The sequence below is a fragment of the Lolium rigidum genome, chromosome 2, assembly GCF_022539505.1.
Source record: "Lolium rigidum isolate FL_2022 chromosome 2, APGP_CSIRO_Lrig_0.1, whole genome shotgun sequence".
In the NCBI taxonomy this organism is placed as follows: Eukaryota; Viridiplantae; Streptophyta; class Magnoliopsida; order Poales; family Poaceae; genus Lolium; species Lolium rigidum.
In genome coordinates this window covers 12,626,091-12,646,707 of record NC_061509.1, presented here as the reverse complement: position 1 = coordinate 12,646,707, position 20,617 = coordinate 12,626,091, and the positions used below count along the sequence as shown (strand labels likewise).

The following is a 20,617-nucleotide window of genomic DNA, read 5'->3' as shown; positions in this document are numbered from 1 at the left end:
GTTGCAGCCATATGTGTAACGTGTCTCTGTTGCAACTCAAATTTAAACTCATGCTAGCACGAGTCACAGTGTAATTCTATGAACTAGGCATTAAGCATGAATTAAGGTAATTCTCTTCGACTAAAAGTTAGCTAAACCATTGAATCAATGGTGCCTATGACCAACTGTGGCATGAATTAATATTAATATTAATAATAATAATAATATTATTATTATTATTTGTGGTTTACTCCACCACAAACTTAGGTGAACCGAATGCGTCCTCCCATCTAATTTTACATCACCGTTGGTCACATGTTCATGCATATGTTTTAGGGTGTGATTAACTCACAGTCTACTGAGAACTAAGTAGTTATTAGTACAATGGTGTCATCAAACCTCAGGTGCAACCGATTACTACGGATCACAACGCAAATCTTACATTTTGAAGTTATTTTTCGTAATTGCAACTTCACTTGTAACGACATTTTTTTGTTGCATCCCTAATTGCAACTGAAAGAATTCTGAGCTTCAGCCCAACTTACTACTTAAGTGCACATATATATCACGATGCAAATCCGACATTGCAGTCTAGTGAACACTAGGTTAATTCTCATTCTACCGAAAACTAGCAATTCCCTGTGTTTTATGTTACTGTTGCATCACCATTGGAGTAGTTGGCAGTGTACACTAGCTGAAAATATCACTTTCCACCTGCAGGCAGCCGAGGATCCGGGCAAACGCCGATGGGCTGGGACGCGCGCGCGGGGGCGGCGCTGTGCGCGGCGCGTGGGATGGCGCACCTGCACGCGGCACACGGCCTTGTCCATGGCAACGTCAAGTCCTCAAACCTTTTGCTCCGGCACGGCGGCGACCCTGACAATGCCGCCGCGCTCTCCGACTACTCCCTGCAGCACCTCTTCGCCCCGCTGCCACCGTCCGCGCGTGCCGGTGGATACCACGCGCCCGAGCTGGTGGACCCGCGTCGGCCCACGTTCAGCTCGGACGTGTACTCCCTTGGGGTGCTCTTCCTCGAGATCCTCACCGGCAAGTGCCCAGCTTCGGGGACGGCCGGCGTCGACGGCGGTGGCGCCGCGTTGGACCTGCCTCGGTGGGTGCAGTCGGTGGTGCGGGAGGAGTGGACGGCGGAGGTGTTCGACCAGGAGCTGGTGCGGTTGGGAGGCGGCGCGGAGGAGGAGATGGTGGCGCTGCTGCAGGTGGCCATGGCGTGCGCAGGGACCTCACCTGATGCGCGGCCGGAGGCGACGGAGGTGCTGAAGAGGGTCGAGGAGATCGGCGGAGGTCGGCACGGGCGGGCCACGACGGAGGAGGAGGGGTCGTGGGGCACGCCGACTGGTGCGTCACCGTGACTCATCTACCGGGACATAAACACACGCGCAATGTAATGAAGGCAGCACAGCACAACAAATGTACTGAATGCATTCGCAAAAAAACATGTCATGGTAAAATGCATACAAGTACGTACCTGAGCATAGGGGTCTGTTTTTTTTTCGATTAGATCAGATAATGATACACCTTTATTGTCTTATCCGGTATGGCTAATCACTTCCTCCGGTGAATGCAAATGTAAGCATTTTTTTGTTTGAAAAAGTGGTTTTAAGTGGTTTTGTATTAATTTAAAAAAACACAGCTTTTGTTACAATCTTTCCAAGCCGATCTTGATGGGCAGGACGAGACCGCACTTAGTGACATAGCTCATGAGCAATCTTGTTGCAACTTCTGTCGGTATTCACTAGGAAAACTTGACAATCAAGGGCCTTTTTAAGCTTGAATTCCTTCGCAATCATGCTAAGGTCAGACCTATCTTAACTTTCGTCTTTGAAACTTTCACAATTGACATGCATTTTGTTTCAATGATTAGGTCTACTGATAAATTTTCAATGTCATTTTAAGGCCATTTAAACAGCCAATGCCTTCTCACATCGAAGCAGCGTTACACTGGGCAATGACACCCAAGGCCGAGCACACTACTTGACCATAATGGTCACGAAGTACAACACCCCATGCTCCTTTTTTTCGTCCTCTCGGTAACTAGCATCAACATTACACTTCAGCCATCCTTGGAGAGGTTTTCTCGTTGTCCCTTTTTCCTTCATGCTTAGCTTGTTGCTTCTGCATACCAACTAAATTTATAGGTGCTTTGCCTTTCCTATCAACATTGCCTTTTCCAGATGCTAATCCCTGAAAAGTACTTGGATAATTCTAAAGAAAACTGATAGAGATATCAATGGATGAATCACCTTTGTGTAAAATTATATATCTTCTATGATATGCCATGCCCTCCACCAAATAAACTCATCTTGTTTCTGAAGTCATGATTTAAGCTATGTAGCAAAACAAGCACCCAATCATGCCCTATATATGCTAGTTTAGTTTTAGGCGGAAACTCCCAAATCTCATTTAAACCTTGTCTCACAGCCAACACCTTCGTACATTTCATGGTTGCGTGGTATCCCGACTCCTCTTCCATCCCGCAAATGGAGCGAGTAGGTAGGACATTAGGCAATGCCCATAGGTATGGACTTGGGTTTTAGGAAAAAGAGCATGCTAGTGGTTCCGTCGACTTGTCAGACAAATGAGGTATCCGATGAATATTAATTGGAAACTAATAAGTCACCGAGATTGTATAGATTCTAGGGTTTACAATTGTGTGTCGTATGATAAGGGTTCTGGATGGCCTCCCCGGTGGCTCCTCCTAGACCTTATATAGTGGGCTAGGTGTCAGAGTCTAAACCCGGGTCGGTTACATACTATATGTCGGTTTACCCAATATGGCTAATATTTTTCTATGCCTAAAGAGCTCTAAGCTCCCACGGGTGGGAGCGTTTGTGGTTGATCCGCAGGTCTCTTTCGCGGGCCCCACAGCGAGGATTGCGACGCGTTGTGTGTGGTCGCAGTTGGTTCTGGGATGTACGTACTCCGTAAGGTGGTTCTCTTGGTTGATTATGCCGATTGGCCTCTCCACCGATGCATCATCTTCCTCCCCCAAATCCCCTCTCGCCGCCAGCGCCCAATGTCGCGCCTCTAGCATTGATACATCTCAAACATATCTATAATTTTTGATGCTTCATGCTTGTTTTACACCAATTCATATATGTTTTGCTCATACTTCGTTGCACTTTTATATGATTTCCGGCACTAACCTATTAACAAGATGCCATAGTGCTAGTTCCCTGTTTTCTGCTGTTTTTGTATTTCAGAAAAGTTGTACAGAAAATATTCTCGGAATTGGACGAGACAAAAGCCGAAGTCAATATTTTACCGTAGCGATGACGGAATCCGGAGGGGAGTCAAGGGGGGCAGCAGGATGGCCACACCTGCCCTAGGCGCGGCCTAGCCCTAGCCCGTGCCTAGGGGTGGTGTGGGCCACCCTGGCCTCCACCGACATCGCCCCTCCGCCTATTTATTCACGATCTCGGGAAAACCCTCGATACCCGAGCCTCCATCCACGAAAAGTTCCGTCGCGGCCGCCATCACAGAACCCATCTCAGGGGGTTCTGAAGCACCCCCACTAACCGTTTGCAGCACCACCGATGACCATTGGCAGCATTGGCCATCGGCGCCGGCTCGCAGCAACCCATGTAGCCAGTTGAAGCACCAACCGACACTATTTGCAGCACCTTCCGTAACCGATAGTAGTACAACACCGGACTAGCGCTTGCAAATGGTGCCGCCGTCGCAGAACCATGTCCGGACCCCATGAAGCCACACTTCTTCCTCCATGGTGGCATCCCGCAAAAGCGCCTTCGTGGTGTCCTCCATGACCGATATGTCTGTTTCGCTCGTAAAAAAAGGGACGTGTGGTGCTAACAGAGGTAGGGGCCAGGAGCGACCGGAGCCTTCAGAGGATATAGATCCTTTTCCTGAACACATACACCCATTGACCTAGTACAACATCTTTTGTTTGCGATCTTGAAATCCATTGACGTTCGAGTATTGCAAAATGTTTATGCTAGACCTCCTCATCCTAGAAGATTTCTATAAAATAAACGTTTGCAAAAGTAGACCCCTTGGCACACGGTTAAATAAACCGTGTGGCTCTAGAGGCACATTACCCACCTTCCCATAGCGATGGTTCGGTGATCCGTGTGTGACATACCATTTCAACCGTGCGTGAAAGCATGTTTTGTACGAGTGATGGACTAACATCAGTGATTTTATTTTCAAGAACATGCAAGATTGCATGTCATGTCATTAAGATAGATAGAAAGAAGTGTGTTTACACATTAGCGTACTCCCTCCGTCCCAAAATGTAAGCCGTCAATTAGTCAAAAGTCAAAGTTTTTTAAGTTTGACCAAGTTTATACATAAAAATATAAACATTTACAATACTGAATCAACATGAATAGATTCAACATAAAAAAAATTAATATGTTCATTCGATATTGTAGATGTAAATATATTTTTCTAAATATTTGATCAAAGTTAGTAAAGTTCGACTTTTGACCGATCCTTAATTAGACGTCTTACATTTTGAGACGGAGGGAGTACAAGTGATTTTTATCAACTGGCATACAAACTGCCGTCCAATGTAGTACGTACACATGAAGCATCCGACCATGTAAATTCCTGTGCAGTTATCCTTGTCCAAAATTCTTTTCTTCTTGTACCAAGCGGAAAAAAATTACATCCCTCAGCTTCTGGACTTTTTCAGGCCAGCCCGAAGCCCGGCTTAAGTTTTGCCCAGGTACAGTACACACTACCTAGGGCTCCATCGCCGGGCCGCGTGCTCCATGGCGGAGGTAGCTGTCGATGGTGGCGACGCCATTGTTTTGGTCGCCTCACCACCAGCACGTGACTGGCCGATGGTCATGTGCCCAGAATTTCCGGGGTCATCCAGCAGCTGATTTAGAGCATCTCTAGCAGATACGGCATATTTGCCAAAACTGTATAATAACCGCCCGTATGCAGTTTAGGGCTAAAAAAAACACCCCGAGCAGATCCCGCATATCGGCCAAACCTGCAAATATTTTTCCAGGAGCCGGCTTCCGCGCTCGGCAAACCTACATATATGTAGGTTTCGCGGCCGGATGCAGATCGATCTGCATAGCGTGCAAGGCGTTGGCGCGAAGGAAAATCCCCCTCTCCTTTCTTCCCGCGCGCCGCCGCCGCCCAGCTCGCTCCGCCGCCGGATTCCACCTCGCCGCGGCTTGCTAGCGCAGCCATGGCGGCCCCTACCTCTGGGAGCGTACCCCTCTCCGATGTGCAGGTCGATTTGACCGCCGCCGCGAACCCTACCGCTAGATCCACCGCCGCCGCCCAGCTCGCTCCCCGCGCCGTGGAGGAAGCGGCCAAGCGCAAGCGGCTGGCCACGCATGTCCTCGCGTCGTCATCCGCCGCCAAGCTCGCTCCCCCACCAAGGACCGCGGTGAGGAAGGTCCCCGCCAAGAAGCCCGCGCCAAAGAAGGCCGCCGCCAAGAAGCCGCCGCTGAAGAAGAAGAAGGCTTTGATGGCGGCCTTGATGACTGCGCCAGCGCCCAGCGGTACCCACTCCTCCGCCAGCCGACGGCAACGACACGGCAAGGTACAATTTTTCCCTCTTCAACTTGCCGGCGGCGGTGAATACGCGGCAGCTGACACTCTCCCTCGCAGCCGCGCGGCGAACGAGTCGTTCGTCGACATGCTCAACTCGGCGACGATCGACATCAACACAGCGCCACTCGGCAATGATGAGTACGACGAGGCCGCGATGGACTACGAGATGAGGCCCGAGTCCGACGAGGAGTAAGCCGCGGAAGGGTGCGAGGAGGAAGTTGCAGAGGAGATCACTCAAGAAGAAGCTGCCGATGTGTTGATCAGCCCTGCCCCTGCCCCGACGAAGAAGGTCTCGATCCGCACGGCCAACTACACTAAGGTGGAAGACACAGCTCTGATCAGGGCATGGGAGTCGGTGTCGACAACTCGCCGTCACCTTGATCTTCATTGATTTGTATCACCGGTACCTTTTTGTGTCGCATTGTCATCGTGAACACCTGTGTCATTTCGTCGAACACCAGTGTCGCGAGTTCCAAACATTTCATCGAGCTGTGTCATTTCGTCGAACACCCCGCACACGGTTTTGGCAATGACGTTGTACTTATAGCTGAGACAGGGGAGGCATGGGTGAGGAAACAGAGAGTTCGATCCGTGGAAACGATAGATACCCAGGAATCCATGATTGGCTGATAGATGTCATGCGGATTGCTCTTTCTTTGACCGTCCGATGAAAAAGGGGAGCAAATATCGGTATCAGTACTTCTCGTGCATGTATGAAAAAAGGTACCCGACATTATTTCTCTTAGTAGTAGTACTTCTCATGCGTGGAGTACCTTAATTTGCATGCACCTACATATCAGCCTAGCTTCTTGTGCCGCGCCTTTCAGTCTTCCCAAGGAGTACATCTTAGGAGAAAATTAAAACAACAAGGTGTGAATTCGAGGAGGCTCCTACTCTATTTGCTTCATGGCATTGCACGCAAATCCCCTTCCTGGCAATCGATCGCTGGAGCGATCACTTTCCTTGGCGCGGCAGCGCTCGCGCCATGCCCGAAATTAATTTCCTTTTTGTCTTGTAGTGTTTAATTACGTTCACATGCAGCTTTATGTTCACACTAACAGCTCACGTTCCCACTTGCAAGTTGCATACAACCAAGAGCGTTCACACTGCATACATGCATAAAGTATCTCATAGCTTTGCATTTAATGAGCCAACTTTTCAAAGACGAGACTAGCTCTCACAAGTTGCTGCATGCATGCACAGAGCATCTCGCTTTTTTTTTCAGCACGACGCATACTTTCAATTCTCTTTATTTGCAATTCCCTTTTGATAATTCTCTTTTTTTGCAATTCCCTTTATATTGTTATTTCGTACGGTAATTCATGTTTTTTGGATTAATTTTTTTAATTCCCTTTTTTGGGCCAGTGGTTTTTAAGGGGGAAAATAACGGGTGGGAAGATCCACTTGCAACTCAAATGAACTACCACTTGCTACTCAAATTAAGTACTGTTTTTTAAGTTGTAAGCTAACAAAAGTTGCTAAAATTTCTAAATAAAATTTACTTTTTAGGGTTGCTAGGTATTTATATTTACCGTTGATAAATAAAGGGGCACCGGGTTGATAACTTGTAAACAAAAAAAAGAGTCGCTACATATTTTGGGTTGATATTTATTTATATTTAGGGTTGATATTTATTTATATTTAGGGTTGATATTTATTTATATTTAGGGTTCATATTTATTTTGGGTTGATATTCATTAAATAAAAATTTAGGGTTGATATTTATTTATATTTACCATTGATAAATAGCGGGTCACCGGGTTGATTGCTTGTAAACTAAAAGAGAGTCGCTAAAATATTCTAAATGAAATACTTTTTAGGGTTATTATTTATTTATTTTTACAGTTGATAAATAACGAGGCACCGGGTTGATAGCTTGTAAAATAAAAAATATTCGCTAAAATATTCTAAATGAAATACTTTTTTGGGTTGGTAGTTTTTTTATAATTACCATTGATAAATAACGGAGCACCGGTTTGATAACTTGTAAACTAAAAAGAGTCGCCAAAATATTCGAAATGAAGTTAGATTTTTAGGGTTGGTAGTTATTATATTTACTGTTGATAAATAACAGGACATCGGGTTGATAGCTTCTAAACTAAAAAATATTCACTAAAATGTTTAAAATAAAATTAACTTTGGGGTTGATAATTTTATACATTTACCGTTGATCACTCAAGTACGGAGGGGTTGATTATTCAAAACAGAGAGGCTTGATAACTTTTAGCTCGAAAAAAAAGTTTCTCGAAACATATCAACATGGGTGCTAGTTTTGAAGATCTCGTCGAGACGGATTTATTGGTGAAAGCGGATCTTAATTTGGAGTTGTCGTTTGAAAGTTAAAACGTTTTGAATTTTCAAATTTGGAAAAGATTCCACTGACATCAGCAGATTCGTCTTTTTGTGCATGCATGCGTAACTTTCATCTCAATACCTTGCACTGGGTTGATAATTTTATACATTTACCGTTGATCACTCAAGTACGGAGGGTTGATTATTCAAATAGAGAGGCTTGATAACTTTTAGCCGAAAAAAGTTTCTTGAAACATATCAACATGGGTGCTAGTTTTGAAGATCTCGTCGAGACGGATTTATTGGTGAAAGCGGATCTTAATTTGGAGTTGTCGTTTGAAAGTTAAAACGTTTTGAATTTTCAAATTTGGAAAAGATTCCACTGACATCAGCAGATTCGTCTTTTTATGCATGCATGTGAACTTTCACTCAATACCTGCACCGGGTTGATAATTTTATACATTTACCGTTGATCACTCAAGTATGGAAGGGTTGATTATTCAAATAGAGAGCTTGATAACTTTTAGCTGTAAAAAAGTTTCTCGAAACATATTAACATGGGTGCTAGTTTTGAAGATCTCGTCGAGACGGATTTATTGGTGAAAGCGGATCTTAATTTGGAGTTGTCGTTTGAAAGTTAAAACATTTTGAATTTTGAAATTTGGAAAAGATTCCGCTGACATCAGCAGATTCGTCTATTTGTGCTTGCATGCAGAACTTTCCCTCAATTTATTGGTGAAAGCAGATCTTAATTTGGAGTTGTCGTTTGAAAGATAAATCATTTTAAACAGTGGTTTATGCTACATATATTCGATGGGTGACCCTAAATTTGCATGCGGTGATTAGCCACGCTAATTAGGAATGCATGTGACGCGAGGAGAGAGAAGAAAAGGTGGTCCATCCCTTGCATGCCTTCTAGTTATTGCCACAGATTTTCACTAATTAAGCTGTCGGAAACCGATCGCTCAATAAAATCTTGGCGGTCGAGCGCCAGCTAGGGCCGCCCCATTGCACGTTCAACCAGAGATAAGTATGGCATGGCTATTTGGCAGATATATAGTGGCACTGAGTCACTTTACAAATATTATTGTACTTTTCGTTTTTCTACATTTACAAAGAATATAGTCTCCTTTTCAGTACATTTCCAAGCAAGGAAAATACATGTAACAATTAGGCACGGAATGGTATAAACGTCTTCAAGTGCAAATTAGAGCCTAGTCGTACAGATCCAAATACTGCTTTTATCTCACAGATCCAATGCAAATCCAAGACCTGGAAGTAACGTACACATGAAGCATCCGACCATGTAAATTCCTGTGCAGTTATCATGCATGCTTACCATATCAGAATACCCGAGCCAGAAACATAATCTTTGATCAATTTGAGCCATCTTTTCTGTCCATGTTCAGTTCTTTCTGAGTCAAGTCATAAGTCACGGCACGCGCTGCCGCCCGCGGTTTTCGCCATGACTTTTATTTATAGTCTCCCTTTGGAGGGAAGAGAGCTGCAGAACTGAGAGGACTATGCTTGCATTAGAATCCATTGGTTATCCTCATTCCGCTGGTTGCTGCTTTGGACGGATGAGATATGTCATCCCACGGATTGGTGACATGGCGTCAAAACAAGCCCTCCCCATAGTTGCAGCCGTGAGGTGATCAACAACTGCTCAGTTAATTAACGCTACAAAATCCTAGTAGTCAACCAAAGTAATAATCATGGGCGCACCTCCTCGGTTTTCCTTATTTCAGGACTCGTGCGACCAATGTGCGTCTTGCATTAATTCTGCATCCCACCTTTAGTGTGTCCTTCCGTTAATTCGTGCGTCTTGCCGAAACTGTGTAGGAAACTCTGTATTTTCTTCCTCTTCATACTCGCGCTCCAGCAAAGCCTGCTAGAGAAAGCAGCCTTCCACGTCAGCAGGAGAAGGCAAGAAAATATATCATACAATGCCTTGTTGCTTATATCTATCTCTTGCACTTAAAATGCTTGCGCAAAAGTAGGGATCAAGAATAAAGAGTATCCCTGTAGAGTGTAGAGTATTTTGTATTGCGTGAATGTACAACAATACAAATGGATCTTTAGCTGCAAGAGGTTGAATTAATAAATAAAAACTTCTGCATGGTTGAAACTCACAGCTACCAAATTTCGCTAGCTCATGAGCAAGTCTGGTACCAAAACGAGAGAGTGAAATCTGGCATGGACTAGCTTGCTTCCTTGATCGATGTATTCTTCTGGCACACCCTTTCTAATTGGGAAAGTAACATATTTTCTTATATTGTTCTCTGACGCTCAATCTCTAACTTTCTTGAGTTGCAGGACGAATGTAGATAGATACAGTAATCTTTTAACTGTGCCAGAAAGCATTATCTACCCGTTACCTCTGAGGAGCCACGTACCGCTGTAAATAACAGGTAATGGAAGTGGAAGCATATTCAATGTATTTTTCAATGAGGAAAAATGCTAATGAATCTAAATAAGAGTATAAGGATATAGTGAACCAATAAACCACAATAGTTTTCAGTTTCTCAGAATGAGAAATACCTTTTTGAATCAACACAACTTATGCCTTTATTACTTCATATTTTTAGGTTTCCAATACTGACGGATGCCCTTTTTGTATGCAGAATTAGGGATAAGCCTCTACTCCCCTATTCAGAGCTCTTCTAATATCGTAACGCCATAACATATTTATACCAATCTGAAACAAATCCGTACTTATCAGATTCACACTAGTACATAAACTTGATAGCACTACTAGATAAAAGGGTCCCTTCTTCCCGCACGTTGTATTGCCCATTCTCCACCAAAAAAACAACTAATTAACCACATACCTGATATGGTGCCAAGGCAGAGAACGATAGAGGGCCGACGTACCTCTCGGCCTTGCCAGCCATCCATTCGGCGTCCCACTACATGGCCGGACTGCCTCCCGCTCGTACGTCCATGCCAGCACCACATCCATCCGTCCCAAGACACTGAGGGAACAACACAAGACACCAGAATCAAGATCCACTCATCCGGCCAGGGCGACGCGCGCTATGAAATAATAGCGACCAAGGAAGTAAGAAGAAATACCTGTCTTGTCGGAGTGCCCTCGTCTCGTCGCTTCCACCGACACCACTACGCTCACAGAACCGGCCGGCAATGGCACTCGCTCTCCTCTCCTCTCCTCGACAAGTAAAAGTCAAAGTCTAAGTCACACACGCATCCTGCACGCGGCTTCTAGCGATGGCCTTATACTTATAGAGGAGGCATGGATGACGGAAAGAAGACATGGGTGAGAGAACAGAGGTCTATCTGGTGAAACGATGTGTATTTCCTCTATCAGAGACTCAATGATTGGCCCGGATAGATATCACACGGATCGCTCTTTCCTTGACCATCGGATGGAAGATGGGAGCTAACAGCGGATTCAATTAACTCGTTCGTGGAAAGTGCAAACATCACGGAGGTTATTTCTCCTCTCTTAATTTGCATGCACCTACATATTATCATCCTAACTTCTTGTTCTCCCAGCTTTTGGTCTTTCCAAGGGGTACATCTTAACTATCTTGCACAGTTATCAGGAGAAAATTAAAAACAAGGCGTGAATTCGAGGAGGCTCCTCCTTTCTTTGCTTCATGGCACCGTTCAACCAGATCAATATGACATGATTATTTGGCAGATATATAGTGGCACTTTAGAAATATTATTATACTCTTCGTTTTTGTACATGTACAAAGAATTATACCGTTCTTTTCAATACATTTACAAACAAGGAAACTACATATATCAGTTAGGCATAGAATGAGTATATACATCAAACGAGCAGCTTCAATTGCAACTCAGAGCAGGGCGAAGATACCCAAATACTGCTTTTATCTCACATATCAGATGAGCAGGTTCAAATGCAAATCAGGGCCCCGGAAGTAACGTTTCAAATACGCGCGCGGTCGCCTGCCAGCGCGCGTGGCTCCAGTAAATGCGACGCGACCCGACGCGAACCAAAGCCCAAGGGACGAGGGTGGCGCGCTGGAACTCCATCCGTCGGTCGGGTCGACGTACAGGGCGGTGCTGGAGGACGGGGCGACGGTGGTGGTGAAGCGGCTCAAGGACGTGGTGGCGGCGCGGCGGGAGTTCGCGTCCGCCCTGGAGGCGCTAGGGCGGGTGGAGCACCGCAACCTGCTCCCCGTCCGCGCCTACTACTTCTCCAAGGACGAGAAGCTCCTCGTCGCCGACTACCTCCCCGCCGGCAGCCTCGCCGCGGCGCTCCACGGTCAGTTACCTTCTACTCTCAGTCTCAGTCAGTGACAGTTGTATTATTGCACTTGAAAAATGAACTAAACTCCGGTCAAGGTGTAGTAGAATTCAGTCACAGCGCTGTCCAAATATTCAATCAGTGCAAGGGACAAGACGACGGCGATGGTTCCGTCATTTTTGTAGGTTCTGAAATATCGTAAGTAGGAAAATGATTCGGAGGTAGCAAAGGCGATTCCATTTGGCTAGCGTACGTTGTTGAAAGTTACGTAATTCCAAAACATTCAAAGGGAATAAGAGATGATCAACCGGTGGCTCGGCTGTGCCATTGGTTATCCATCCGTGATGGCATCCTGTGGCCGCCTAGTCATGTTCTTTGATTGATCTCAACGTATTGTCTGTTCTGCAATCAGTTCAGTGCCACGAAAAAAGAAAGAGAATTATACTGTTGCAGTTTGCTGCCTAATTTTGACCTGAATCTTCTCAATTATTCCGTAGATCACTAGTGTAGTGTAGGTGTATAGACTTGGGCTTTTTTCGCGTAGGTATGTTCGATACATGCACCTGCCGAACAACTCTACTCTTCCTGAACGAAGATATGTTGTACTTCGTTCTAGAAATATTTATTTAGATCCTGAATTTACAGATGTAGGATGAAACGAACCCTCAACCTGAATTCCCTGAACTTTCAGCATGTATTCTCGAAAAAAACTGGCATACCAAAGGACCTACCCAACCCAGTGTAACCGAGCTTGTGGTGCAACAAGCTAACTTGAAAAGGTACATATTACAGCCATCAAAATGCTGCAAATAATTTAGCAGAGAGATAGAGTATGTATTTACAATATCAAAAAACAACTAGTCTAAACTTAGCTAACAATTAAAAACACAAAATTCAAAATATTAAGTCAAAATTTGCTGCCTAATTTTGACTTGAATCTTACCAATTATCCCATAGATAACTAGTGTAGAATAGGTCTTAGAATTAGGCTTAGTTTATGTGCGTAAGTTTGATACACCTGCCAAACAAGCATAGATTGCTGTGTGGATGTACATGACCTCACTGACATACCGGTGACCTATCCGATCCAGTGCAACTGATAAGTATCTAGTTTCTTTTTAGTGTGTAGATTCACTCATTATGTTATGTGTTTATTTCATTTTAAAATATGTAAACGTCTTCTATTTATGAACCTATTAAAATGCTGTGAATAATTTAGCAGACACATATAATATATATTTACAATGTCAAAAAGCGTTCAGTTTAAACTTAGTAACAACTACAAAAATAGAATAATTAAAATCTAAAGTTGGAATGAGAATTCAGCTCATGAACAAATATTTTGTGATAAACAGATGATACTCCATCCGCTTCGATCAATCAAACTTATATCATTTTGAAAAGGTAATTCAGTTAAGTAAGCTTTGATCTAACATCTAGAAAAAACTATGAGCAACTTTAACATAATATAGATATCACAGGAAAATATATTTCAGATTATACCTAACGATATTGATTTTGTATTGTACATGTTAATACAAAATTTGGTCAAACTTCACACGGTTTGACTTTTTACAAAAAAGGCCTTCTTCATTGGAGATAGTACATGTTATATTTTTTATAAAGAAATCGACTTAAGTACATTCACTCCCTAGCCAAGTGAGGATGTTCATTTCTTTATACATTTAACATGATTTTTTTTTCCCTAAGCACCGGCTGCACCACAAGAAGCAACAAATTGCATACTACCACCACACCTAGGGCTAGAATTGATCATAACTACCAGGTAGTTACATTTTATGAAAACCATGATTGTTCGGAGAAGTCATTTGCGCATAACCCAAAATGACGGATTAAATGTGAGTTTGCAATTTTGGAAAACAATACCAACTGTCTTCTGTCCAAATATTAATTTGGTCGGTTTGGGCTGAAAGGACAGCAGTCCACATGGTATATAATTTTAGATTTTGTTTTGGAGTTTTTTCAAATTCTCCTGAATGTCTATATTTTTAGCCAAATTTGAAGTTTCAAACATGATTATTGAATTACGACCAAACATAAAGTTAGGTTGGGCTTAAATTTTAACATTATATAGGAGACTACTTACGATTTTCTAGGTTTCCTCGTACTTTTTGGGAAAGTTTGAATTCTTACCCAAATTGTGGTGGTCTGCACTCAAATGTTAAAGAATGGGTGTGAATAATTATTGATCGAATGAAATTAAGCTAGTTCACAGTTAGGTGATATCATCAAATTTAAGTTGCAGCTCTCATGATTAACAAGAATCACAAAACAATTCAATGGCCAGAGAAAAAATTTCTCAGTTGCAAACTTGTAATCCATGTTACAACTCATGAGTAGAAGGAATCAAGAAGCAGTGCAATGATCCAAATGTTTTTTCCTAAATTGCAGCCATATGCGTAACTTGTCTCTGTCGCAACTCAAATTAAATGTCATGCTAGCACGAGTCACGGTGTAACTCTATGAACTAGGCATTAAGCAAGAATAAGGTCATTCTCTTCGACTAAAAGTTCGCTAAACCATTGAATAAATGGTGCCTATGACCAACTGTAGCACGAATTAATATTAATAATAATAATATTATTATTATTATTTGCGGTTTACTCCACCACAAACTTAGGTGAACCGAATGCGTCCTCCCATCTAATTTTACATCACCGTTGGTCACAAGTTCATGCATATGTTTTAGGGTGTGATTAACTCACAGTCTACCGAGAACTAAGTAGTTATTAGTAGAATGATGTCATCAAATCTCAGGTGCAACCGATTACTACGGGTCACAACGCAAATCTTACATTTTGAAGTTATTTTTCGGAATTGCAACTTCACTTGTAACGATATTTTTTTGTTGCATCCCTAATTGCAACTGAAAGAATTCTGAGCTTCAGCCCAACTTACTACTTAAGTGCACAAATCACGATGCAAATCCGACATTGCAGTTCCCAACACTAGGTTAATTCTCATTCTACCGAAAACTAGCAATTCGATCCTGTGTTTTATGTTACTGTTGCATCACCATTGGAGTAGTTGGCAGTTTACACTAGCTGAAAATATCACTTTCCACCTGCAGGCAGCCGAGGATCCGGGCAAACGCCGATGGACTGGGACACGCGCGCGCGGGCAGCGCTGTGCGCGGCGCGTGGGATGGCGCATCTTCACGCGGCGCACGGCCTTGTCCACGGCAACATCAAGTCCTCAAACCTGTTGCTCCGGCACGGCGGCGACCCTGACAACGCCGCCGCGCTCTCCGACTACTCCCTGCAGCACCTCTTCGCCCCGCTGCCGCCGTCCGCGCGTGCCGGCGGATACCACGCGCCGGAGCTGGTGGACCCGCGCCGGCCGACGTTCAGCTCGGACGTGTACTCCCTTGGGGTGCTCTTCCTCGAGATCCTCACGGGCAAGTGCCCAGCTTCGGGGACGGCCGGCATGGAGGGCGGGGGCGCGGCGTTGGACCTGCCTCGGTGGGTGCAGTCGGTGGTGCGGGAGGAGTGGACGGCGGAGGTGTTCGACCAGGAGCTAGTGCGGCTGGGAGGCGGCACGGAGGAGGAGATGGTGGCGCTGCTGCAGGTGGCCATGGCGTGCGCAGGGACCTCACCTGATGCGCGGCCGGAGGCGACGGAGGTACTGAAGAGGGTCGAGGAGATCGGCGGAGGTCGGCACGGGCGGGCCACGACGGAGGAGGAGGGGTCGTGGGGCACGCCGACCGATGCGTCACCGTGACTCATTTACCGGGACATAAACACATGCACGATGTAATGAAGGCAGCACAGCACAACAAATGTACTGAATGCATTCGCAAAAGAATGTCATGGTAAAATGCACCTGAGCATAGGGGTCTTTTTTTTTCGATCAGATCAGATAACGCTACACCTTCATTGTCTTATCCGGTATGGCTAATCACTTCCTCCGGTGAATGCAAATGTAAGCATTTTTTTGTTTGAAAAAGTGGTTTTAAGTGGTTTTGTATTAATTTAAAAAAAAACACAGCTTTTGTTACAATCTTTCCAAGCCGATCTTGATGGGCAGGACGAGACCGCACTAGTGACATAGCTCATGAGCAATCTTGTTGCAACTTCTGTCGGTATTCACTAGGAAAACTTGACAATCAAGGGCCTTTTTAAGCTTGAATTCCTTCGCAATCATGCTAAGGTCAGACCTATCTTAACTTTCGTCTTTGAAACTTTCACAATTGACATGCATTTTGTTTCAATGATTAGGTCTACTGATAAATTTTCAATGTCATTTTAAGGCCATTTAAACAGCCAATGCCTTCTCACATCGAAGCAGCGTTACACTGGGCAATGACACCCAAGGCCGAGCACACTACTTGACCATAATGGTCACGAAGTACAACACCCCATGCTCCTTTTTTTCGTCCTCTCGGTAACTAGCATCAACATTACACTTCAGCCATCCTTGGAGAGGTTTTCTCGTTGTCCCTTTTTCCTTCATGCTTAGCTTGTTGCTTCTGCACACCAACTAAATTTATAGGTGCTTTGCCTATCCTATCAACATTGCCTTTTCCAGATGCTAATCCCTGAAAAGTACTTGGATAATTCTAAAGAAAACTGATAGAGATATCAATGGATGAATCACCTTTGTGTAAAATTATATATCTTCTATGATATGCCATGCCCTCCACCAAATAAACTCATCTTGTTTCTGAAGTCATGATTTAAGCTATGTAGCAAAACAAGCACCCAATCATGCCCTATATATGCTAGTTTAGTTTTAGGCGGAAACTCCCAAATCTCATTTAAACCTTGTCTCACAGCCAACGCCTTCGTACATTTTATGGTTGCGTGGTATCCCGACTCCTCTTCCATCCCGCAAATGGAGCGAGTAGGTAGGACATTAGGCAATGCCCATAGGTATGGACTTGGGTTTTAGGAAAAAGAGCATGCTAGTGGTTTCGTCGACTTGTCAGACAAATGAGGTATCCGACGAATATTAGTTGGAAACTAATAAGTCACCGAGATTGTATAGATTCTAGGGTTTACAATTGTGTGTCGTATGATAAGGGTTCTGGATGGCCTCCCCGGTGGCTCCTCCTAGACCTTATATAGTGGGCTAGGTTTCAGAGTCCAAACCCGGGTCGGTTACATACTATATGTCGGTTTACCCAATATGGCTAATATTTTTCTATGCCTAAAGAGCTCTAAGCTCCCACGGGTGGGAGCGTTTGTGGTTGATCCGCAGGTCTCTTTCGCGGGCCCCGCAGCGAGGATTGCGACGCGTTGTGTGTGGTCGCAGTTGGTTCTGGGATGTACGTACTCCGTAAGGTGGTTCTCTTGGTTGATTATGCCGATTGGCCTCTCCACCGATGCATCATCTTCCTCCCCCAAATCCCCTCTCGCCGCCAGCGCCCAATGTCGCGCCTCTGCCATTGATACGTCTCAAACATATCTATAATTTTTGAAGCTTCATGCTTGTTTTACACCAATTCATATATGTTTTGCTCATACTTCGTTGCACTTTTATACGATTTCCGGCACTAACCTATTAACAAGATGCCACAGTGCTAGTTCCCTGTTTTCTGCTGTTTTTGTATTTCAGAAAAGTTGTACAGAAAATATTCTCGGAATTGGACGAGACAAAAGCCGAAGTCAATATTTTACCGTAGCGATGACAGAATCCAGAGGGGAGTCAAGGGGGGCAGCAGGATGGCCACACCTGCCCTAGGCGCGACCTAGCCCTAGCCCGTGCCTAGGGGTGGTGTGGGCCACCCTGGCCTCCACCGACATCGCCCCTCCGCCTATTTATTCACGATCTCGGGAAAACCCTCGATACCCGAGCCTCCATCCACGAAAAGTTCCGTCGCGGCCGCCATCACAGAACCCATCTCGGGGGGTTCTGAAGCACCCCCACTAACCGTTTGCAGCACCACCGATGACCATTGGCAGCATTGGCCATCGGCGCTGGCTCGCAGCAACCCATGTAGCCAGTTGAAGCACCAACCGACACTATTTGCAGCACCTTCCGTAACCGATAGTAGTACAACACCGGACTAGCACTTGCAAATGGTGCCGCCGTCGCAGAACCATGTCCGGACCCCATGAAGCCACACTTCTTCCTCCATGGTGGCATCCCGCAAAAGCGCCTTCGTGGTGTCCTCCATGACCGATATGTCTGTTTCGCTCGTAAAAAAAGGGACATGTGGTGCTAACAGAGGTAGGGGCCATGAGCGACCGGAGCCTTCAGAGGATATAGATCCTTTTCCTGAACACATACACCCAGTGACCTAGTACAACATCTTTTGTTTGCGATCTTGAAATCCATTGACGTTCGAGTATTGCAAAATGTTTATGCTAGACCTCCTCATCCTAGAAGATTTCTATAAAATAAACGTTTTCAAAAGTAGACCCCTTGGCACACAGTTAAATAAACCGTGTGGCTCTAGAGGCACATTACCCACCTTCCCATAGCGATGATTCGGTGATCCGTGTGTGACATACCATTTCAACCGTGCGTGAAAGCATGTTTTGTACGAGTGATGGACTAACATCAGTGATTTTATTTTCAAGAACATGCAAGATTGCATGTCATGTCATTAAGATAGATAGAAAGAAGTGTGTTTACACATTAGCGTACTCCCTCCGTCCCAAAATGTAAGCCGTCGATTAGTCAAAAGTCAAAGTTTTTTTAAGTTTGACCAAGTTTATACATAAAAATATAAACATTTACAATACTGAATCAACATGAATAGATTCAACATAAAAAAATTAATATGTTCATTCGATATTGTAGATGTAAATATATTTTTCTAAATATTTGATCAAAGTTAGTAAAGTTTGACTTTTGACCGATCCTTAATTAGACGTCTTACATTTTGAGCCGGAGGGAGTACAAGTGATTTTTATCAACTGGCATACAAACTGCCGTCCAATGTAGTACATGAAGCATCCGACCATGTAAATTCCTGTGCAGTTATCATGCATGCTTACCATATCAGAATACCCGAGCCAGAAACATAGAAAGTAAGGACCTGGAATCGAGCAAAAAAAAGTGCCCTAGGGCTAAGGTTCAGAAATATAGATCACTATAGTAAGCACACACCTGTAGTTTCAGTTTGCATGAACACTCAACATCATCGTATACATATAGTACATAGCAGTAAGAATTACAACATCAGATTCAATTTATACTTGCATACGATAAGAACAGGTTGGACAGTGGAGAGCGGCCGCCGCTGCATTGCACATATTGTCTATCCCCATCTTGAATTCTTCCGTCTCTTTGGCCTGGCGCTCTTCTTCGTCATCATCGCCATCAGAGATCAGCTAAAAGCATTTCCAATTCATCAAACTCCTCCGTTTCCCGGTCGGAAGCAGGCTCGGGAAAGGGTGGCGTAAACTGTTCGATGTTGTTCTCAGCTTGTTCCCCAGTTTCCCCGAGAAGTTCTGCCACCGTGCAAGTGAACCGGTCCATGTCCTCTGCAGCTTCAGCCGGCAAGGAAAACGGTGCCGGAGGCGCAAACCAGTCAGGGCAATCCTGGTACTCTTCCTCAATTGCCTGAACGGGGGCGGCCATCCGCAATTTCTTGGAGCACGACAGATCGTCGGCGGCAACCGGCGCTGGCCTCTTCAGTACTTGCGCGGTTGTGGTCACGGTGATGGTTTCTGGTTCTGGCACGGGCAGCCCTGCTGCTTCTTGACGATGACGAAGCAAGTACGCGGCAGATTCTTGGCGGGCGGCGGCGCACGCTGAAGACGAAGACAAGTGAATCTTGCACAGCACCTTCTCTCCGTCGGCGACGACGGCCTGTGGCAGCATGCACCGGTACTCCTCCATGACCCAGCCGGTGCACGCCTTCTCCTTCTTGAACGAAAGGCTCTTGACCTCGCCGACCTTGACTCCCGCGTGGACGATGCTCTGGGTCTTGTTGCCCGTCCAGGTGCCGCCGCCGGCGACGCGCGCGCTCCGGTTGCTGCTCCCGTTCTTGCGCTTGCACGTCGTGAAGAAGAAGCGGTCGCCGGTATCCATGGCGTGCGGCGCCGGGTCGTACTGATAGGCGAGATCCTTGGGCTCGCAGCTGTAGATGTCGAACTCGTGGATGACTTTCTCGGCGCCGTTGAGCGAGGAGCCGGCGATGAGGCGCGGCAGGTAGTAGGTGACGGCCTCCTTGGGGGTAGGATCGAAGCGGCTATACTTGAACACGTCGTCCATCTCCATGGACATGGATCGGCTGCTGCAGCTGTTGCCGCACCGCTCCGATGTTCTTCAGCCGCTGCAAACTGATCCAAGGACGAGAAGCTAACCCTGAACGCTCTCCGAATCGATGTATCACAAGAGGATCGTAACTGGCCTCGGTTTCTTCCTTCAACTTTTGTGATCACGACCTGGAGATTACACTGCTATATATGGTCTAATCTATCCGACTAGAAGATGGAAACTAATCATATCCGGACACTGACACACATACCGACATACGGAACCAAACTAAGACCGGCCGGGTACATGCTCTACTTCTAGTTGCGTCTCAGTCATGAGATGGTGTTTCCATAATTTTGGTGTCTGGCTAGCTGGTGTGAG

At 45.2% G+C, this 20,617-nt stretch overlaps 3 protein-coding genes across 3 annotated transcripts; 2 read left to right on the top strand and 1 right to left on the bottom strand.

Annotated features, from left to right (window-relative positions):
• The first annotated feature begins 220 nt into the window (after positions 1 to 220).
• LOC124685975 (probable inactive receptor kinase At2g26730) lies at positions 221 to 1,449 on the top strand. Its single transcript, XM_047219991.1, has one exon. It carries the CDS (start codon positions 726 to 728, stop codon positions 1,347 to 1,349), a length of 624 nt encoding a protein of 207 aa, XP_047075947.1. The 5' UTR covers positions 221 to 725; the 3' UTR covers positions 1,350 to 1,449.
• Positions 1,450 to 11,872: 10,423 nt separating this feature from the next.
• Positions 11,873 to 15,900, top strand: LOC124685974 (probable inactive receptor kinase At2g26730). Its single transcript, XM_047219990.1, has 2 exons — positions 11,873 to 12,082; positions 15,156 to 15,900. Exon 2 carries the CDS (start codon positions 15,182 to 15,184, stop codon positions 15,803 to 15,805), a length of 624 nt encoding a protein of 207 aa, XP_047075946.1. The 5' UTR covers positions 11,873 to 12,082; positions 15,156 to 15,181; the 3' UTR covers positions 15,806 to 15,900.
• Positions 15,901 to 19,354: 3,454 nt separating this feature from the next.
• On the bottom strand, positions 19,355 to 20,263 carry LOC124689228 (NAC domain-containing protein 83-like). The gene has a single exon (XM_047222783.1). It carries the CDS (start codon positions 20,261 to 20,263, stop codon positions 19,355 to 19,357), a length of 909 nt encoding a protein of 302 aa, XP_047078739.1.
• Between the last annotated feature and the right edge of the window lie 354 nt (positions 20,264 to 20,617).

Excerpts from the sequence above, each read along its gene's own strand:
- LOC124685974 (XM_047219990.1), top strand. The coding sequence starts at position 15,182 with ATGGACTGGGACACGCGCGCGCGGGCAGCGCTGTGCGCGGCGCGTGGG.
- LOC124689228 (XM_047222783.1), bottom strand. The coding sequence starts at position 20,263 with ATGTCCATGGAGATGGACGACGTGTTCAAGTATAGCCGCTTCGATCCT.
- LOC124685975 (XM_047219991.1), top strand. The coding sequence starts at position 726 with ATGGGCTGGGACGCGCGCGCGGGGGCGGCGCTGTGCGCGGCGCGTGGG.